Source organism: the organism of the source record quoted next, unplaced genomic scaffold (genome assembly GCF_019419815.1).
Source record: "Pyrus x bretschneideri cultivar Hongxiangsu unplaced genomic scaffold, Pyrus_bretschneideri_v1 Contig1, whole genome shotgun sequence".
NCBI classification, from domain to species: domain Eukaryota; kingdom Viridiplantae; phylum Streptophyta; class Magnoliopsida; order Rosales; family Rosaceae; genus Pyrus; species Pyrus x bretschneideri.
Window position 1 is genome coordinate 1,299,330 of NW_025999390.1, and position 17,474 is coordinate 1,316,803.

General features: G+C 41.1%; 3 protein-coding genes across 5 annotated transcripts; all 3 read right to left on the reverse strand.

Moving 5' to 3' along the window:
- Positions 1 to 428: 428 nt before the first annotated feature.
- LOC103954836 (zinc-finger homeodomain protein 2-like) lies at positions 429 to 2,376 on the reverse strand. 3 transcript variants are annotated; one of them, XM_048577995.1, is made up of 3 exons: positions 2,093 to 2,376; positions 1,763 to 1,820; positions 429 to 1,682 (listed from the first exon to the last, which is right to left on the reverse strand). In XM_048577995.1, exon 3 carries the CDS (start codon positions 1,665 to 1,667, stop codon positions 612 to 614), a length of 1,056 nt encoding a protein of 351 aa, XP_048433952.1. In that variant the 5' UTR covers positions 1,668 to 1,682; positions 1,763 to 1,820; positions 2,093 to 2,376; the 3' UTR covers positions 429 to 611. The 3 variants fall into 3 exon arrangements, with proteins under 3 accessions (XP_048433952.1, XP_048433951.1, XP_009364948.2); XM_048577994.1 differs by having other exon boundaries at positions 429 to 1,820; XM_009366673.3 differs by lacking the exon at positions 1,763 to 1,820 and having other exon boundaries at positions 2,093 to 2,375.
- Positions 2,377 to 7,694: 5,318 nt separating this feature from the next.
- On the reverse strand, positions 7,695 to 9,647 carry LOC103955784 (long-chain-fatty-acid--AMP ligase FadD26-like). Its single transcript, XM_009367688.2, has one exon. It carries the CDS (start codon positions 9,645 to 9,647, stop codon positions 7,695 to 7,697), a length of 1,953 nt encoding a protein of 650 aa, XP_009365963.2.
- Positions 9,648 to 12,148: 2,501 nt separating this feature from the next.
- Positions 12,149 to 15,364, reverse strand: LOC103929438 (DNA-3-methyladenine glycosylase-like). The gene is made up of 2 exons (XM_048577999.1): positions 14,173 to 15,364; positions 12,149 to 12,418 (listed from the first exon to the last, which is right to left on the reverse strand). The coding sequence occupies exons 1-2, from the start codon at positions 15,282 to 15,284 to the stop codon at positions 12,328 to 12,330; spliced, it is 1,203 nt and encodes a 400-aa protein (XP_048433956.1). The 5' UTR covers positions 15,285 to 15,364; the 3' UTR covers positions 12,149 to 12,327.
- Positions 15,365 to 17,474: the final 2,110 nt, after the last annotated feature.

Here is a 17,474-nt window from a genome sequence, read left to right on the forward strand (position 1 = left end):
AAAGTATACAAACTCGTAGCATACTCACGTCAAGTTTTACTGTTTTACGCACTTCATTTTCCTTCCTTCAAAGTCTCAAATTTTATTATGTCATGGAGTATCTTATGCTCTAAGGCTTTTGACTCTTAGATACGATCTTTACAGTTGAAAACTCCGAAGTATAAGATATTCTAGAATAATATTACAAAATTTCTTCATCTAAAGGAGAGAAACTTTTGGTAAAGTTGACCGACTAGTGCAGCTTTCACATTATACAAAACCAAAGTGAGATCAAATCACATGAAATGAAATCAACGTGAGGTCGAGTAGAATCAAAATACGGAGATGTATCACATTTTTTAAGAGGAGTTCCTGGCACCCTTTATCCAACTTTTTCATCAAGGTCCATCACAATTCCTTGGCATGGCAAAACCAATACAAGACCTTCATAAAGAAGAAATTAAAGCTGAATAATAAAAGCAATAACAAAGTCCTCCCTTCACTACTGACAAATAATCATAATCATGCAAATATCTGATCTAGCTAAAGCTAGGAGCCTAAGCCTCTCTCATGTTTATACAAATCTCACTTAATTAACTCTTATAATCTTAATCACTACTCTTATTCCCCACTTAATCTTCAGCTGCTGCCGCTCCCTCCCCACCTTCTCCCTCCACATTGTCAAAAGACAGACCTGTAGCAATGGCATTAGTAGTAGCAGTGACGTCACCCTGCTTCTTAATGGTGTTTTTGTTGTTGTGCATCCAAACCCTAAGCACCTGCCTCTTCACTCCCACCTCCGCACAAAACCTCTCCACCTCCTCCTCATCCTGCTTCTGAATTCTCCACTCAACCCTCTCCGCAAACTCCATCATCCTCTCCTTCTGCTCCACCGTAAACTTTGTTCGAAACCGCTTCTTCGACAAAGCAAACGGCGGCACCGCTCCACCCTCAAAAGCATTCAGATCCTCGCTCGAACTCTCCGTCCCTCCTCCGCCGCTCCCGAACGCCACGTTCACCGGCTGGACAATCGGGGGCATCGAGTACTTCTGGTGGTGGTGATGATGATGGTGCAGAGCCGAGGAAGAAGGCAGTGGCGGCGGAAGTTGAAGTGGAGTCAGCATTATGCTCGACCTTCTCGACGCGGGACTGAAAGCAGCCGTCTCCCCGTCCACCTCCTTGCGGTGGAAGTTGCGGTGGCAGTCGCACGCCGCGCATTTCAAAGCCTCCAGCGTCCCCTCTTCGCCGCTCGGCATGAACTCTCCGCAGCCGTCGAACACGTTACCACCAATGTTCGCCGCGTGGTTCTTGAGGCACTCTCTATACCTAACAACTTTTCCCAAAGACTTGGGTCCACCACCACCACCACCACCACTGCCACTGAGTCCGGCTCCATGTGGGGCCACCGGGGTCCCGGATAGGGCACGATCCGGATCTGGCTCGCGGATCAACTGCTGCAACGGGAGAGCAGCTGGGTTGTGGTTGTCTAGGGTTTGGTGCTGGTGATGAGGAGCAGTGGCAGAACCGTAACTTCCAGTGCCATTGTGAATCCCAAGTCTTCTCTTTTGCTGGTGATCTGCTGCTGGTGCTGCTGCCGCTGACGACGGCGACGACTCTTTGGTACTTAAATGAGCATAGCTTAGCGAGCCTGACGTCCTCATTTCGTTATCTTGAGCTCTAAAATCCATGGATTTTTTGATATTCTGTCACAAAAGCATACAATCTTCAATTATTTAATACCAAAAGCTGTCACAAAAGCATCATCGTCTCATTGATCTCAAACCAGTATTTGTGTGCTTTCTTGGGGTTCCAAGTCCTTCTGTTAATTAATCTCTGCTGTTCTAAAATAAACAAAAACAAAAACACAAAAGGGAAGAAAAATGTTTCAAATATATGACAAAATTAGAAGCTATATATATAGCTATGTAGCTAAAACTCTAAATGTATATTCATCCTGTTCCTAGTATGTATATTTATCGTCTCCAACTTAGTACTAAATATTAGGGTGCTAATCCCACCAAAACCTGGCCATGTCGTAATTTTCAACAGTTCTTGTCAAAAACACAGCTTTATGGGAGAGAGAGAGAGAGAGAGAGAGAGATGAAACACTCACAGCTTGTAAGAAAAAGAGAGATAGAAACCAACAGCGGCAACAGCATCTTTAGCATGACTGCTTGAACATCTCTATGGTTTTAGAGAGAGAGAGAGGGAGCTGGGAATGTGCTGGGTTTGAGCTGGGTCCGTTGAGATGTTGGTGCTTTTGTGCTTCTGTGCTTCCAACAAGAGACAGGTTGGTTGCTTGTGGTGAGGCCAGCGGGAAGGATAACAATCCAACTAAAGCAACTAGTATAGCAAGTAAAAATAGAGAGAGAGAGAGAGAGAGAGAGAGAGAGGAGTGAGAGGGAGGAGGGGTGCGTAGTGTACTACACTGCTCACACTGGCTCTCTCTCTCTTTGCAAGTTTGCAGATTACAAAACAACCGACAACGTCATGTTCAGACCTCCCCACGCCCTGCCACAGTGGGGCCTAATCCTTACACCTCAACCCCTTCCCCTCTCTTCCATTATTGCCCCTTTTTTTCCATTTCTTATCTCAACGCACTTCACCTCTCAAATGACCCAAAATTGCCCATTTCCAGCAACCCCTTGAAGGGACGTAAGCTTGGCTTGATATTCGTCACTTTTTGCTTATTGTTTCCTTAATTAAACACATACTAAGAAGACTAATTAACTTTTACTTAATTAGGTTCAACACCATTGGTAGGTCACAAGGATTAGGATACTACTAATTCATTAGTCAAATCATGATTTGAGACTTTTGAGTTGTTGAATGCATGGCTTGAGCAAAGTTATACTTTGTAGTCTATGTAGTGCGAGGGTAAATTGGAATTTTGGGATGTTTAAATGTTAGCCCTTTTCAATTGTATAGATTATAATACAAACAACTTACTTATCTGAAACAATTATGGTGATCGATAAAGTAGCTCAAACGCGAATAGATCTTCACGTTTTAGCAATGAGACAAAAAATAGGTTTGAAAACATACAAATAACTCAAACGATAAAAACACCAGGGATGTGCACTTCACGTGCTACATTTGTTGAAATTGTAAAGAAATTAAATCATTATTTCTTAAATTGAAACAACTAAAGCTTGTAGTTTACTAATCGTTGGAATTTAAGGATAAAGACTTAGTCTTGACCATTTTTTCCAAGACATAATTAACGTGCAGGTAACAATGTGAGGATAAATTAGACATTAGTTACATATACTATGGTGCATACAATTAACTTACATGAAACAATTGCAATTATCGAATGTGAGTTAAGTTCCATACAAATGTTATAATACGAACATTTAACTTACCTCAACAAATCATAGTGATCAAAAAAGGCAAAGCAAACGCCAATAAATCCTCTACGTTCGTTTCAATACAGACATCTGACTTAATTAAAGCAAACACGGTAATTGAAAAGATTGCTTAGATGTGAATAAATCTTCATTCACCTGTTATAATACAAACAACTGACTTACTTAAAGCAATCATGGTGATCGAAAAAGACAGCTAACACACATATAAATCTTTATTTGCATGTTGCACAAACAAATAACTTACCTAAAGCAATCACAGTGATCGAGAGAAGGTAGCTCAAATGCGAATAAGTACTTCATACTCTCGTTACAATACAAACAAGTATAACTGACTAGTTACCTCAAGCAAACATGGTAATTGAAAAAGGCAACTTAGATGTGAATAAATCTTCATACGCTCATTTATAAAGCAGACAATTAACTTACCTAAAATAATTACAATGATCGAAAAGACAGCTCAAACGCGAATAAATTTTTACATTCAATAGTAAATTAGATCATTACTACATAAGTTAAATTTAAATTGCAACCATACTCCATGTCTAACTAATTGTGTTACAATTAATAGGATTCCATGCAAGAATAACCAAACAGAGAGTGGGTGAAAGTGAAAAGTACTGTTAAAATGGTCCACAGTAGTGGTCTTGTCGTTTTCCCCTCTCTCTCTCCTGTCTCTCTTAATTTCAGACTGTCTCTCACTAGCTCTGTGAGTCTGATTCATATTCATAAGCATCAAGGAGCTGAGGAATTAAAGGAGCTAACGTGCGGGCTTCTGCAACGCTCTGATCTGATACAACCACGCTTGCCCCAACCAAACCAAATAGCATTGCCTTTCCTTTTTCGGATGCAATCCACCGATTAGAAACAAGCATATCGGGGATCAAATGTTTAAAATCAAATAATATATTTCTGATAAAAAAAATAAGTACGTTAATCGACATTTAATAGCCATTTGCTTTTACTGTTCATCTGTTTTTTCTTTTTTTCTTTTTTTAAATCCAGCTTCCCACTAATTATATTCAAGTTTTTTTTCATTTCAAAAATTAATTTCAACCTTGAATTTAATGCACTTATATGTTTTAAGGAACAGAAATAATGGAGAAAATGTACACAGAATCTGTTCCTTCTACTTTTTTCTGCTCAGTGGTATGTTCCCTTCTTAATCAAACTAAGCAGTAAAAACAGTAACTTTACTATTATACAGTAAATTAAGTCACTATGAATGTACCTCCACAAATCTTATGTTTTTATAAGTATAAAGTCTTGAGCAAGATAATAACTAACTCATTGTGCGGTCTAATTGAAATCTTACATGTCTTAATGTAATGTATTTTTCTTTTTGACAAAAATACCCTTCGGGTTTGGGATAATTTTTTTTAATAAATTACTGACTCAAATATTAATACATGTGTTGGACATAATTAATATGTAATAAATTCAAAATTCACGTATTATAATATAAATGTATATAATACCGCGTCTGAATGTGACAATTGTACAAAGAGTTTTTTGGGATTCTGCATTTTGGATGACACATCTACTTCACTACCTGAGGATACCTAACCTCCATGGCTCACAAATTTAATGGGACGTTACTCAATTATGTTAGGCATGTCAGGAGTGTGATTATTTAAATACACACTGACAAAAGAAGATCCAATGAAAGCATACTGCAAGCAAGCATGACTCCATATACTATAGCTCCATATCAATTTATCTGCAAGGTATTATACAGAATTTTAGGTTATAAATAACAGAACGTGAAAAACCAGATATGACATTTTAAAACTTAGTTCTTCATTCGCTTAAAGTTTAAAGAAGTTGAGCGACGGCCCACACCAAATATGGACCAAACTATCTCATGACATTTTTAATCTAAGTCACATAATGTTCTAATCAGCGAACATAATACTTGGAAGTTACTACAACCTCAGGTGGCAAAGAGGCAACACCAAGGTGCCAAACCTTCTCGTAGAGGTCAGCTTCATTAATTGACCGATGATTTTTGCAGTCAATTTCTCTTCTGCCCTTGCGCTCAAGAAGTGAGATTTAGGTTAAATTACAGAAAGAGTTAGCCATAATTATTTGGTATCGAAGTCGAATCTAAGACCTACATACAAATCGGTAGAAATACCACTTGACAGTGAGGGTAAGTGATGATAATCTCCAAGCTCGGGGAAGTGCATAAGAGATCAACGACGCCGTTTCGTGTTTCTCCACTGAATCACTGATCAAACAGGGAAGTGCATGAGACGTCGTTTCATGTTTCTCCACTGAATCACTGATCGATAGGTAAGAGGGGTCCTGTGCCTACAAAAAAAATGGCAACAGGTCCTACAAATGTGGGCCCGAAAGACTCAAAAAGACATACAAAGCGTAAAAGCCCAACTCGTCTACTCAAACGAAAGCTGTAAGATCTAGTTTCAACGGTTCTATTGGGTCTACGCCCCACTATTTCTAATAATACTGTATTGTTGATATAACCACCGATCACTATCTACCTGGGTGATAGATAGGCCCAATTACAGATATTGTCCCTCTTGGGGTCCATGCAATTGATACTGAGATGTATTTTTCCAAAAGGACATTTGGGTCCTAAAGTATTAACCCTTGATTAAGCTTATTTTATTTGTGGTGATAACTTATCTATTTTGTTAATCACTCAGCACTACAGTTTTAATAATTTATCTTTCATTTGTAGGTAGAAGGTTTTAAATTCAATTGTATCCTAGTAAATGCTGTTTTTCGTCACTATGCTGCCTATGTATTCTAGTGAGCTCAATCCTCATCGACTCTTCACCCTCTAATAAGAAAACCTCCGGCCGCCACCTCTTCCCTTTAAGCCTGGTTGATAGGTGGCGGCCCTTCCCGTTTCCTCCTCTACCTTTCTCCTCGTCTGTCTCTTCCCCACATCCCCTTAAGCGTTGTTTTGCGCCATCTCTCCCACGATGGTAGCTTGCCCCAACTCTCCAAAAATGATGGCATGCCCCATTTCTCCAAAGATAGTGGTTTGCCACAACCCCTGATTATCGGTAGATGTAAGTATGAGTAATTTCTCCTCTTTTGGTTATTCTCCAAATTCCCCCTATTTATTGTTATTATGTGCACCAAATTTCCATTAGGCTCCAATTGAACCACAAATCCCTAACCCATACTACAAATCTAGTCCTCAAGACTTTCTTTTTGCAATCAAAATGCCCAAACAGCCAAACCGAGCTCTTATGTTTGCTACCCACCTCGAGAGCAGATCATCGCTTATTAATATGAAGGTGTGCGAAACCAAGACCTTGGTTTCTTCACAGAGCGTTGTCCCGTCTCTTTTTCTGGTTTTGAATTCATGTCTTATTTGTCAGCGTTAGAAATGTGTTCTTGATGGTCCCTGGATGATAAATATAATTGTGAGGGTTGGCTGCTCCAATTGAATGGTAGTTTTTCACAATGTTGTATGTTTGTGGTTTAACTTTTTTTATTATTTGCGGCTTCTAAAGTTGGTATATGGTAAGATCTAGGGGTAAACAATTGTTATTTTATGGTGCGAAATTAGATGTGTGGGATGTTGGTCGCCTGTGGTTTATAGGCAGTTGCGACTTGTCACCATCACCTACACTTCTGCGGTTTTCTCTAGTAGCCACTATTGGGTGGGCCACTGTTGAGGATTTTTCTTTTTGGGTTGAAGCCCTTGTGTTTTCTTTATTTATTATTTTTGTAAGTGCTGCAAAGAAGAACCATTACTCATGTTTTGTTTGTATATGTGAAGTTTTTTTTCTTTCTATATGTCGTACTTTTCTAGGAATATGTAAAATGTACTTTGTCTATTTGAACTTTGTTTAATGAAGTTCTCTACGGTTGAACAAAAAAATAAATATAGTGGTATCCTAAAAATAAATATATTAGGACTTCTTTCATCACATAACACTAAATTTGTTTTTTGAGTTTTCTTTATTACACTCAATGTCATATATTTACATGGCTATGGTAGGATTCCCAAAATGTATTTGTCAAACGGTAGAAATAGGGGTATATATAAGTATGATAAATATATATTATACTATAATATATATGTTACGCGATCTATATTGAATTGATGATATAGAAATGATAGAATCATTTCTTCGTAAATACGGTAATACTTGTATCTTGATTAGTTATAATTTTATAATAAAAAGGTATGTGCTGCGTTTTATTAAACAATGCCGCATAGTAAATTTATCGTATTCTAATTCGTCGAGATCAAAATATAATGTGTGACTATTTCATTAAAACTATGAAGTAATTATTATTAGAAAACTCATTATCCTTATTCTAATCACATATAATTATTGGTTTAATTTATAGGATATGCTCTCACAGAAAAGATTGCAACGGGGGACGAATTGAAGCATTTGGTGAGAACGAAAGAAAGATCTCTTCTCTCTCTTCACCCACCGCCACTTTTCCCCACCCTTCCTCTCCTCCTCCTCCTCCTCCTCTGCCGCCACCTCTCCCCTCACTCTCACCAACTCCAGCCCCCAAACTTGGAACAGAGCCACAGTAATCCCCAAATCTCACCTCCATCAAAACTCCCATTTTCCCGCCAACCAGCTTATCTTTAGCTGCCCACCTCTGTATTTTACCCGACGTCGTTTTAGGCACACACCCACTTCTCACCAGAACCACCGTTCCAACTTCCACTCCCTCTTCCATAACCACACCGTGTCTCACTCCGTCACATATTTTCCTCAAAACTCCAATGTCTTTCTCCATTCTCTGCGTCTCCGCAACCACCACAACGGTGTTCGAAACCTCAAACGCCGCCAAACACCCACCTCTCAGAAATCCCGGGTTGCTGTTATACGCCGCCGTCTCTACGTAATGAGGGTGGATTTCCATCCCCAAGTCGTCGTTTCGGAGTCTGATCACGTCTGCGCATCGGCCCGTCACGAAAAGATACCGATCTTCTCCTTTCACGACACCCCTATCGCCAGTTCGAAGAAATGGCCGACTCAACTTGTTCTTAAGTCTTCCGTAATAAACTTCACGAGTTAAATTTGGGTGGGCTAAGTAACCAGACGCATTGCTCGGAGACGAAACCCAAATCTCTCCTTCGATCCCATCCTCGACTGCTTCGTGTGTCTCTTCGTTTACTACCACAATGTTCATGTCCTCCAACTGGTCGTCATTTTCGTTGAGCCTTGCGCTCGGCAGGAGCTTGTTTTGGGATGGCAATGGCGTGTCTGATCGCCACGCAGTCGAAACAAACGTGCAATTCTCTGCCAAGCCATATGATGGAGAAATTGATGACGGGTTTAATCCATAAGGCTTAAACACATCGACAAATTGCTCGACGGCGTCGCGGTAAATAGGCTCGTTGATAATGATAAGATTTTTCATACTCCATAGATTTATAGGTGAAGTTCCTTTGTCAACCCCTCCGCGTTTGACAACGAGCGGCAATGTGAACGACGGAACTGGAGTGCAAGTGGCGTTGAAGTTCGAAATAAGCTCAAGCCAAAGCCGTGGCCTGTTAACAAATGCGCCGGGCGATGTCAAGACACATGTGGCACCGGACACAATTGTTAGCAACAGAAACATGAGGCCGCAATCGTGGTACTGCGGCAGCCAGGACACGATCACGCTGTTTGGGTGAAGATCATAGGCCTTTCTCGCTGTCCTAACGTTATGTGCAGCTGATCCTGCCGTGACAAGCACCGGCTTTGGGATCCCAGTTGCACCTGAAGTGTATTGAACCAAATACAAGTCCTCTGCTCTGCAGCCTTTGTATGGTGAATGTTGTAACGTTGTATCTTTAGTTTTGATGTCGTCTATGGCGATCCATCGAAGATTTTGCAATCTCTGGACGAGATCTTTATCGGAAGATGGCAAAGATATGTAATGCTGAATTCTTGTGATGTAAGTAGAATGAGCTAGGGCAGCTTTAGGCTTTGTTTGGGAGAGGGCTCTTATAAGGTGATGGAAGTTTTGGTTAGTGAAAGAAGGGTCGGGCGGGGAAACGGGCACGCTCAAAAGGCCGGCTCGTTGGCACCCGAAAATGGTCTCAACGAGCTCAAGGCCTGGCGAGCATAGGATGACAACGGCGTCACCTCTTTGGAGTGGGGTGAGCAGTTGAGAAGCAATGGACTGCACTGAGTCATTCAGCTGGCCAAATGTTAGGGTTGAAGTGGCCTCATTGGCTGAGCCATCATCGACCCAAACGAAGGCCGGCTTGGACCGGAAGGCAGGGAGGCTAGCCCATACCGGAAGGTAGAGATCCACCACAGGCTGGTCAGGATAGGAAGGGTCATAATTCTCATAGTCCATCATGGTGGGGTGTGTGTGTTTTGTGTTTTTTTGTTTTTTTTGTTTTCAAGTGGCTTATACAATCACTTGAGTGCATTTTATAGTTTCAAAATAGGCTAAATTGCATTAATAGTCCTCACAATTTAAATGGATTTTCACTTTTAAGCATTAATATTTTTTTTGTATTTTCAATTCTGAAGTTTCATGATATAGTGTGAGATGTGTCCTACATTTGAGTAAGATGATGTACGCAAAACACAAACATAAAGAACACGGGCCCAAAGTGAAAGTAGAATAAAACTAACACGACGAAAACGTAAGAAAAAAACCACATAAACAAAAGCGAAATTTCGGATTAAATACAACTCTCCCTCCAAAATTGGCATAGAGATGTAGAGAAAAAGACATGGCGTTGTCCATAGTGTATGAAACCAGAAAAAGAAAGAAGAGAATAAGAGATATTCGAGGAGAATATCCCACTCTCTAATCTAACAACTAGAAAAAGAAAGCGTCGCAGATCACCATTGTTGTGTTGATGTCGAAGTTTCATGTTTTCTAGTTGCTGTCTGTGAAGTGTGTGCGCGGTATATTTTGCCGTCCTAAATTTTTTGATTGTACGAGGAGAGAATATACGTATATTTGTATGAACGTACCCTTTTGATTTCTTGCGTGACAGGTAAATCCCCAGAGGATTAGATTTGGAGTATGGGAGACATAATTAAAAAAGCATGGACGATGGTGAAACATAATGTTTGTTTATTTAAGGTTTGCCGATTAATACAATGAGGAGGTTTGTTTTATTTTGATCCTATGTTACTTTGTACGTGGAAGGAATGATGTGTCCACTTAGAGCAAGTTCATCCATTTTGGGAGGGCGAGGTAAGGGTAAAATATTTGAATTATCCTTATTATCCACTTTGAGCAGTAATTATTTTTATGCATTTCTATCTGTGTGAATATGGTAAGAACGATTACTATTCACATTTTTTATTTATTTTATAAATAAAATGATTGTCTGATTCCAATAAATGATTTTAAATACAAGGTAAAAACATACCATTACAACAAGCATTATTAATTAAACTTAGGGGATAAAATCAGTGTGGCTCAGTCTATTTTCCCTTGGAGTGTATGGATCTTCCGTGGAATGAAAAAGTTGGTTGGGTAATTATAGAATTTTTTTTTAAATGTTTTCGAAATTTTATCACTAAATTAGTCCTGACCGTTGATTTCTAAATTTTTTTAAATCAGATGAGTCAGATTGTGCCACGTGGCATAGCAGAAAATTTTTCATTTTTTTACCGTTGGCCGAGACACGTGGAAAAACGAGCCATCAGGCTCTGGGCTGCGCACATGGGGGTGACTCTGTCGCCACTGCCAGCGGGCTCAAGGCCCGCCCGACCATTACGGACCGTGATCTACTTTGCCCTCTTAACTTTTAATTTGATCCACGAGCCACTTATATTTTTAACGATGTTATAAGTGGCACGATCGGCCTCTTACAACCGAGTTCAAACTATGATTTATACAAAAAATTTGCCTCTACCGGTCGACGAAGCGAGATGCTTGTTGGGTACAAAGTTAACGACCAAGAGACTTTTTTCCACGTCAGCCACAGCTTTACTTGGTACGAAACCAAACCTTCCAACATGCTTTTGTTCCTTGTTCCTAAATTCTTCTAACTTACAGCTCAACCATTTCTGACTTTTTGTTTTGAAGCTCCCATCATTGTTTTGAAGCTCATCTCTCTCTCTCTCTCTCTCTCTCTCTCTCTCTCTCCAACACATTAACTGCAGTGCAGATAGAAACACCACAAGGAGCATCACGCTCGGTGAAAGGAAAAAAAATGACAAGGCGGCGTCGGGGTCGCGAAATTCGGTAATTTTCTGGTTACATGGGAGCAACATAGGTATTTTCAGGGAGCGTGAGAGATGAGAACCTTGTTTGTAAAAGCCTTGCGACCCTGCCCAATTTTTAACTAATGGGATATTAGCCCAAATGAACCATGGGATTGGGGCCTTTTGGGCATCATCACTACTTGAATTTCCGGCTCATTTGGGCGGAAAACATGAAGAGAGTCAAAACGGGCAAGAAAAGCAATCCCTCCTAGTCACCGAAAATCGTTAGCATCATCCTCAAAGTTTTGAATGCAGGAATTAAACTGAAACATAGTGAATGCACCGGTACCTTGGCGTTGGCGATCAACCGGTAAGTGAGAAGCCGAATCCAGAAAATACACCTTACGGAAGCTAAAGTCTTGTCCTTGGAAATTTACTTGTGAACAAAAATGCACAGGGCTGTTTTAAGTACCAGGGCAAAATCCAAATCGGCCAAATTATGGTATCAGATCTTGAAACCACGCCCACACCGAGCGCCGGACCACATCCACAGGTGGTGGGTGCTTTCTATGTCTACTGAACCTTCGGGGGTAAAGTCGGTGAAGCATAGCATTCTATCAAGTCCTACAAGAGGTCTCGTCGCCCACTTAAAGTCGATGTTTTCTAAATTGAAGACAATAAAACTTGAGCACAGAGTTTTTATTCAATCCCAAAACATAATTACAGAATAGGGTTCAACACACTCTGATCCTTGGAAGGGCTTGAATGTCACATAGCTTTTAGCAGCAAATTTCCGCATGCGAACTATTCTTGCACTGCCCAAGCTGAGTTGAGAAAAGATGGCGGATGGACCGACAAACGTCTCAATTCCATTCCCGATCAAGGTGCCCAGGAACAGGCCTTGCATCACATGGCATGGAAAAGGATAGTTCACCATGAATGCATGCACCATTCCTTCCATAGAAAGTGAGAACAATTAAAACTCTTACATATATACACTTCTTTCATCAAATAGCTAAATACAATGAAAACTGAACTATCTAAACCAATCCAGAGTTCATACTCAAAATAACAATTACAGAAATCAGTGGTCACCGCAATCAAATAACAAGCAACCAAGAAAAACTGCAAATGTATGGTGCATCATGTAATATTGATTCACGAAAATCTACCACTACCACCCGCTGAACCAGATACAGGGCCAACAAGAAGAGATTTTCGCGGAAGACTAGAATATAAATAAAACAAGACCCACAAGCAATGGTAGACCAATACTTCTTACTATCGTGCATGGTCCTCAAAGATTATATCGACCCAAAAAACTCTTAAGGGTTCTCAGTCTCTAAGAAATTTCTTCACAACAAACCAACAGTAACAAAAACTGAAGAATCACAAAACTAATACCATTTCTTGGTCAAAATCATAAAAACATCAACAACAGAGAAGAATTAAAAAGACCTGCTGACAAAAGTGATGGCTTTACCTTGTTCTACTATACACATTTACATCTGAGAAAAGTACAAGCATGTTTCATAATTCTTAGCTCGGGAAGAATACCAAGCAACTAAGCTGACGTGAATATATTGGGAAACAACCTATGTATGCTCTTTGAGGGTTCTAATGAAGAAAAAGATCTAATACACTAAGAAGATGAAATGCTTGGGGTCTCACCAAGAAAGGTTTAAGGTGTAAAGAAACGAAAACTGAAGAACACACACTGACAGATTTCTATGGCAAAAAAATTCCAAATAACTTTCGCAGTTTGGATAAATGCCAAAGGTTGAAATGGAAATACTTAAAGTTGTGAAATTCAAGCGTTGCCATGGAAGAGGTAGAAAGAAAAAGTTGCTGGTTGTGGTCCAAATGAAAGAGTACCAATTTATTTCTTTAGTTTAACATGATGCAAGAACCCATGGAGGAGAGAGGGTGCATAGGGAGTTCAGTAACAGAAGAAGAAAGCAATGTAGTCAGTTTACACCACTACATGTTATAAAACCTATGTCTGCCATTTAAATCCAAAAGAAAGAGTGCTTATTATCTTCTTACATTTAGCATGATGTACTAGGACATGTCTCCTTGTGTTTCAGTGGAAGAAGGTAAATTTGACCTAAAGGTAAATTTCACATTAACATGTTGACACAGTTCTTTTAACAAAGGTAGAAGTGGCCAAATCTCCTTTCTCTTGTCCATTACGCCAACAAACAGACACACGTTGTAACGTTAACTAATTGCCCTTAGCTCTAGGTAGTTTGTCAGTCCAAAAACCATGGAGGGAACATGAGAGATGAGTGTCGAAAGTATATAGAATCTTAGAAGTTCCACTTACTTTGCGTTATGACAATGTTATAAGCACATAACAAAAGAGGCAACGTATAACAAAGTAGTAGGGAAGCACAACTTCAACAATAGCTAAACTCTACGAGTGAACACAAAATTACAAGGAATAAAAAGTTGATGTAAAAAAACATGCTTCAGCAACGAACATGCAGTGTTACGCTCCAACAGAGTACGACATAGTTCAGAGAAAGTGAAGCACAACTTCAACAATTGTAAATTGTAATATTCTCAAGCAAACTCGGTAATCTTCCGATAGGTACAAAACCCGGCATTTCGAGTGAACACTCCTAAAATACACTCACTATGCACAAGTATCAAGCAAATGGATTTATTTGGGGATTAATTAAAGTGAAAGGGATTAAAATTTATACCCAATGTTAATAAGACTGCTGAGGGAATCCATAAGCTGCTGTTGCTGGGGATGCTGCGAGTGCTGCTGCTGCTGCTGTTGCGGCTGCTGCTGCTGTGATCGCAGACAAACACCGGCTGCCACAGCGGCTGCACTGGAAGGAGCCCCATTTGACTCGGAAAATCTCCACATATACATCGTCGCTACCGACCGGTAAGGCCGCCACTTTTCGCACAGCTGCTCCATCTGCGACGGCCGAGGCAACTCCTCGAGATTGTACAGAAGCTGAACGCCTTTTCGGATTCCGAGGTCGTTGATCGGAAGCACGTCGGGCCTGTGCAGCGAGTTAATCATGAACATGTGCACAGACCAAGACCCGATCCCGTTGACCATCGTCAGCATTGTGAACAACGACTTGTCGTCCATATTTACAATCGCCGAGTCCGACAGAATGCCGTTCTGGTACTTCCGCGCCAAGTCGTGGAGGTAACTCGCTTTCCGGCCCGAAATTCCGATTTGCCGGAGCTGCTGTGGCGTCTGGGCGAGCACGATTTCGGGTACCACGCAGGCCTCGCCGCCGCACAGCGCGATGAAGCGCGTGTAGATCGACGTGCCCGCCTTGTATGCGAGTTGCTGGTAGAGAATGCTGCGGGTTAGGGCGAGGAAGGGTGTGTGGAAGTTGTCGAAGGTCGGCCGCGGGTGGCGGTCGATCAACGGAGCTAGGAGCGGATCGGCGTTTCGGAGATAGCGAATCGCCGTCTCGATCTCTCCCTCGCAGGAGAGCGGCCGCGCTACGATTTTGGGCGCCGCAACGGCGCGCTGCGGGACGGTTTTGATCTTGGAGGCCTTGGTGGCGGCGACGGGTTTGGGGGTTTCGGATACGGCTACGATTTGATGGGAGGAATTGGGGTTGGCGGTGTCGGGCGAGAGCTTCCGGATCTTTCGGGGGCGGAACGGGATTTTGGAAGGGGGGGAAGAGGTCTTGGACGGAGCATTGCTCAGTTCGGTGGGTGTGGGGCCGACTTGAGCGATTGTGGTGTCGTCGATGGAGTCATGCTGCGGCGGCGGCTGAGCCGGAGTCGGAGTCTGGGGCTGGTCTTGGGCTTGGGTTTGGACCTGGGTTTGCTCGCCCATATGTGGTCAGTGTGTTTCAAAATCAATGGATGGGTTGATTGATAATACGTAGGGTGGTGGCTGCGTCGGCGTCGGTGTCGGTGTCGGTGTCAGCGGAGGTGGCGGAGTGCGCGGTGGTTCAGTCGGAGGATTGAATTGGAGACGTCGAAAATTGGGAGTGTTTGTGTGTAGAGAGAGAAGGGAATGTAGTTTAAGAATTGACTGTAACGAGTTTCCGAACGAGTTTAAGCGAGAAACTCAGAAGTCTTAACTCAGTCGGATTTGTATTCTTATGTTTTTATTTCTCCTCTCTCTCTCTCTCTCTCTCTCTGTCACCGCGAATCCGAGAGTCCTTTAAGAAAGCAACAGGTGGCGTCCGTTTTCTCCTCCGACAAGCAAAAAGTTCATCTCTATAATAATAAGGATAAATTGCAGCAATGAACCTTGTAGTTTACTCAGCTTTTGCTTTCGTCCTTATAATTATGTTGTTTTACTTTTGTCCTTGTAGATTAGTTCCGTTTTCACCATTAGCCCAACACATTAACTTCATCTTGTCTTCTTATTTATACATATTGGTTATGGTGGATCATGAGTGGTGTGTTCCCCGTCCGACGTAGTTATAATGATCATGCGTAAGACAATCTCCCAATTTCGAATGTTCAGGGGATGACATGTGTTTTGAAGATCTAGGCCCTCTCTAAACCAAAAGGCATGGTCGCATCATGAACATAAGTTTTTCAGTTATAGAATGTAATAATCAATAGTATATGTTTATTAGATTTACGAAGTCTTTTCCTATGTTTTGTGCAAATTAAAATCCAAGTCATATTCAACCACGTATAGAGGTTGGTGGATATCTTGGTCCAAAATCTGATCTACATAAAGTATACGTGAATAAAAATAGACGCTGGAGTTAACGGATTAGACCAATAGTCGAAATGAAACCAAACTATGAGGACAAATATGAAATAAAATAACCTACAGGGATAAAAGTGAAATATAACTATGCTACAAGGTGGATTTCTGCAATTTAACCAAATGAAAAAGTTAATAAATAAAGAAATCCAATTAGGGCTTTGGTGTGCGACGCTCCTCTGAGCGCGTGTTGCACGTAAGTAATCATTGTGCTCTTGCAAAATTGCAGTACAAATTGATTGTTCTTTTTATTATATTTTATTAAACATGCCTAATTCGATTAATAGTGACCTTGCTCGTTCATGGAGTTGTATTTAGTATCTCTAAGAGGAAATGATCATCTTCGAATCCCTTCCTTTTAATCATTAAATCAATAAATTTGTATCATTGAAATTTGATTTAATGACTACAAATAGGGATTCATATTAAAAATTATAATAACTTCAGCTGTTGGTTCAATTGCACGGATTCCCTGATTTTGTGGATTAGGAGGAAGGGATCCGAAGAACATCTTTTTTCCCTCTAAGAAATATGATTATCCACCGTTAGTCAGTAATGTGGGTTGGCTTGGATTACTTAGTGTTGCGCGCCTAGGAGGGCAGCGCGCTTTGGGATGCGGAGGAGCTATTATCGCCCAGCCCCCTAACCTAATGCGGCACCGGTTTTTGAACTGTAAGGAACCGTAGCATGGGGAGGACGTCTAATCCTTTTGCCGCCGCAAGGCTGGCTAATCGTACGCAGCAGGCTTGAAGACCCCTGGTTCTGGAAGGCACATGAGTCCGAACGCTATGTTGAATGTGCGATCGACACTACACTACGTAGGTACCTGTGCAGGTGAGGCGTCGGTCGGTCCTAGAAACGGCGGCAGCGGCGCGAGGAGTTAACGACCGGACGTGCTGCAACTTAGGGATCACCAGGCAACTCTTTCGCTCTATAAGGATTGAGATACCTCATGTGATAAAAGTTTAGATCTTAAATTTTTATGGTGAAGTTCGTTATGTTTTAGGCTTAGCATGAATGTTTCGTCAAAGAGTTTAAGTTTGTCATGTTTAGGCCCAGCGTGAATGTTCTGTCAAATTTTTGTTAATTCTTTACACATACGACTCGTATATAAAGTCTTTTTTACGACAAGTACTACCTTCCGACTACGTTATTACCAAGTGAACTGTTAATCCGGTTAAGCCTATTAAATATTAATGGATCGGTTGTACAACAATACTATAGAGTGAACTCGACTGCCTTTTGGACAATTAGGGCCCATTATCAAAACAAAACTTTGGAAATGTACTGTGTATT

Bases quoted from the DNA above. Each gene is read 5' to 3' on its own strand.
- LOC103929438 (XM_048577999.1), bottom strand. From the start codon at position 15,284: ATGGGCGAGCAAACCCAGGTCCAAACCCAAGCCCAAGACCAGCCCCAG. The intron at 12,419-14,172 runs GTATAAATTTTA...TTTCTATGGAAG, and splicing joins AGCAGTCTTATTAACATTGG to GAATGGTGCATGCATTCATG.
- LOC103954836 (XM_048577995.1), bottom strand. From the start codon at position 1,667: ATGGATTTTAGAGCTCAAGATAACGAAATGAGGACGTCAGGCTCGCTA.
- LOC103955784 (XM_009367688.2), bottom strand. From the start codon at position 9,647: ATGGACTATGAGAATTATGACCCTTCCTATCCTGACCAGCCTGTGGTG.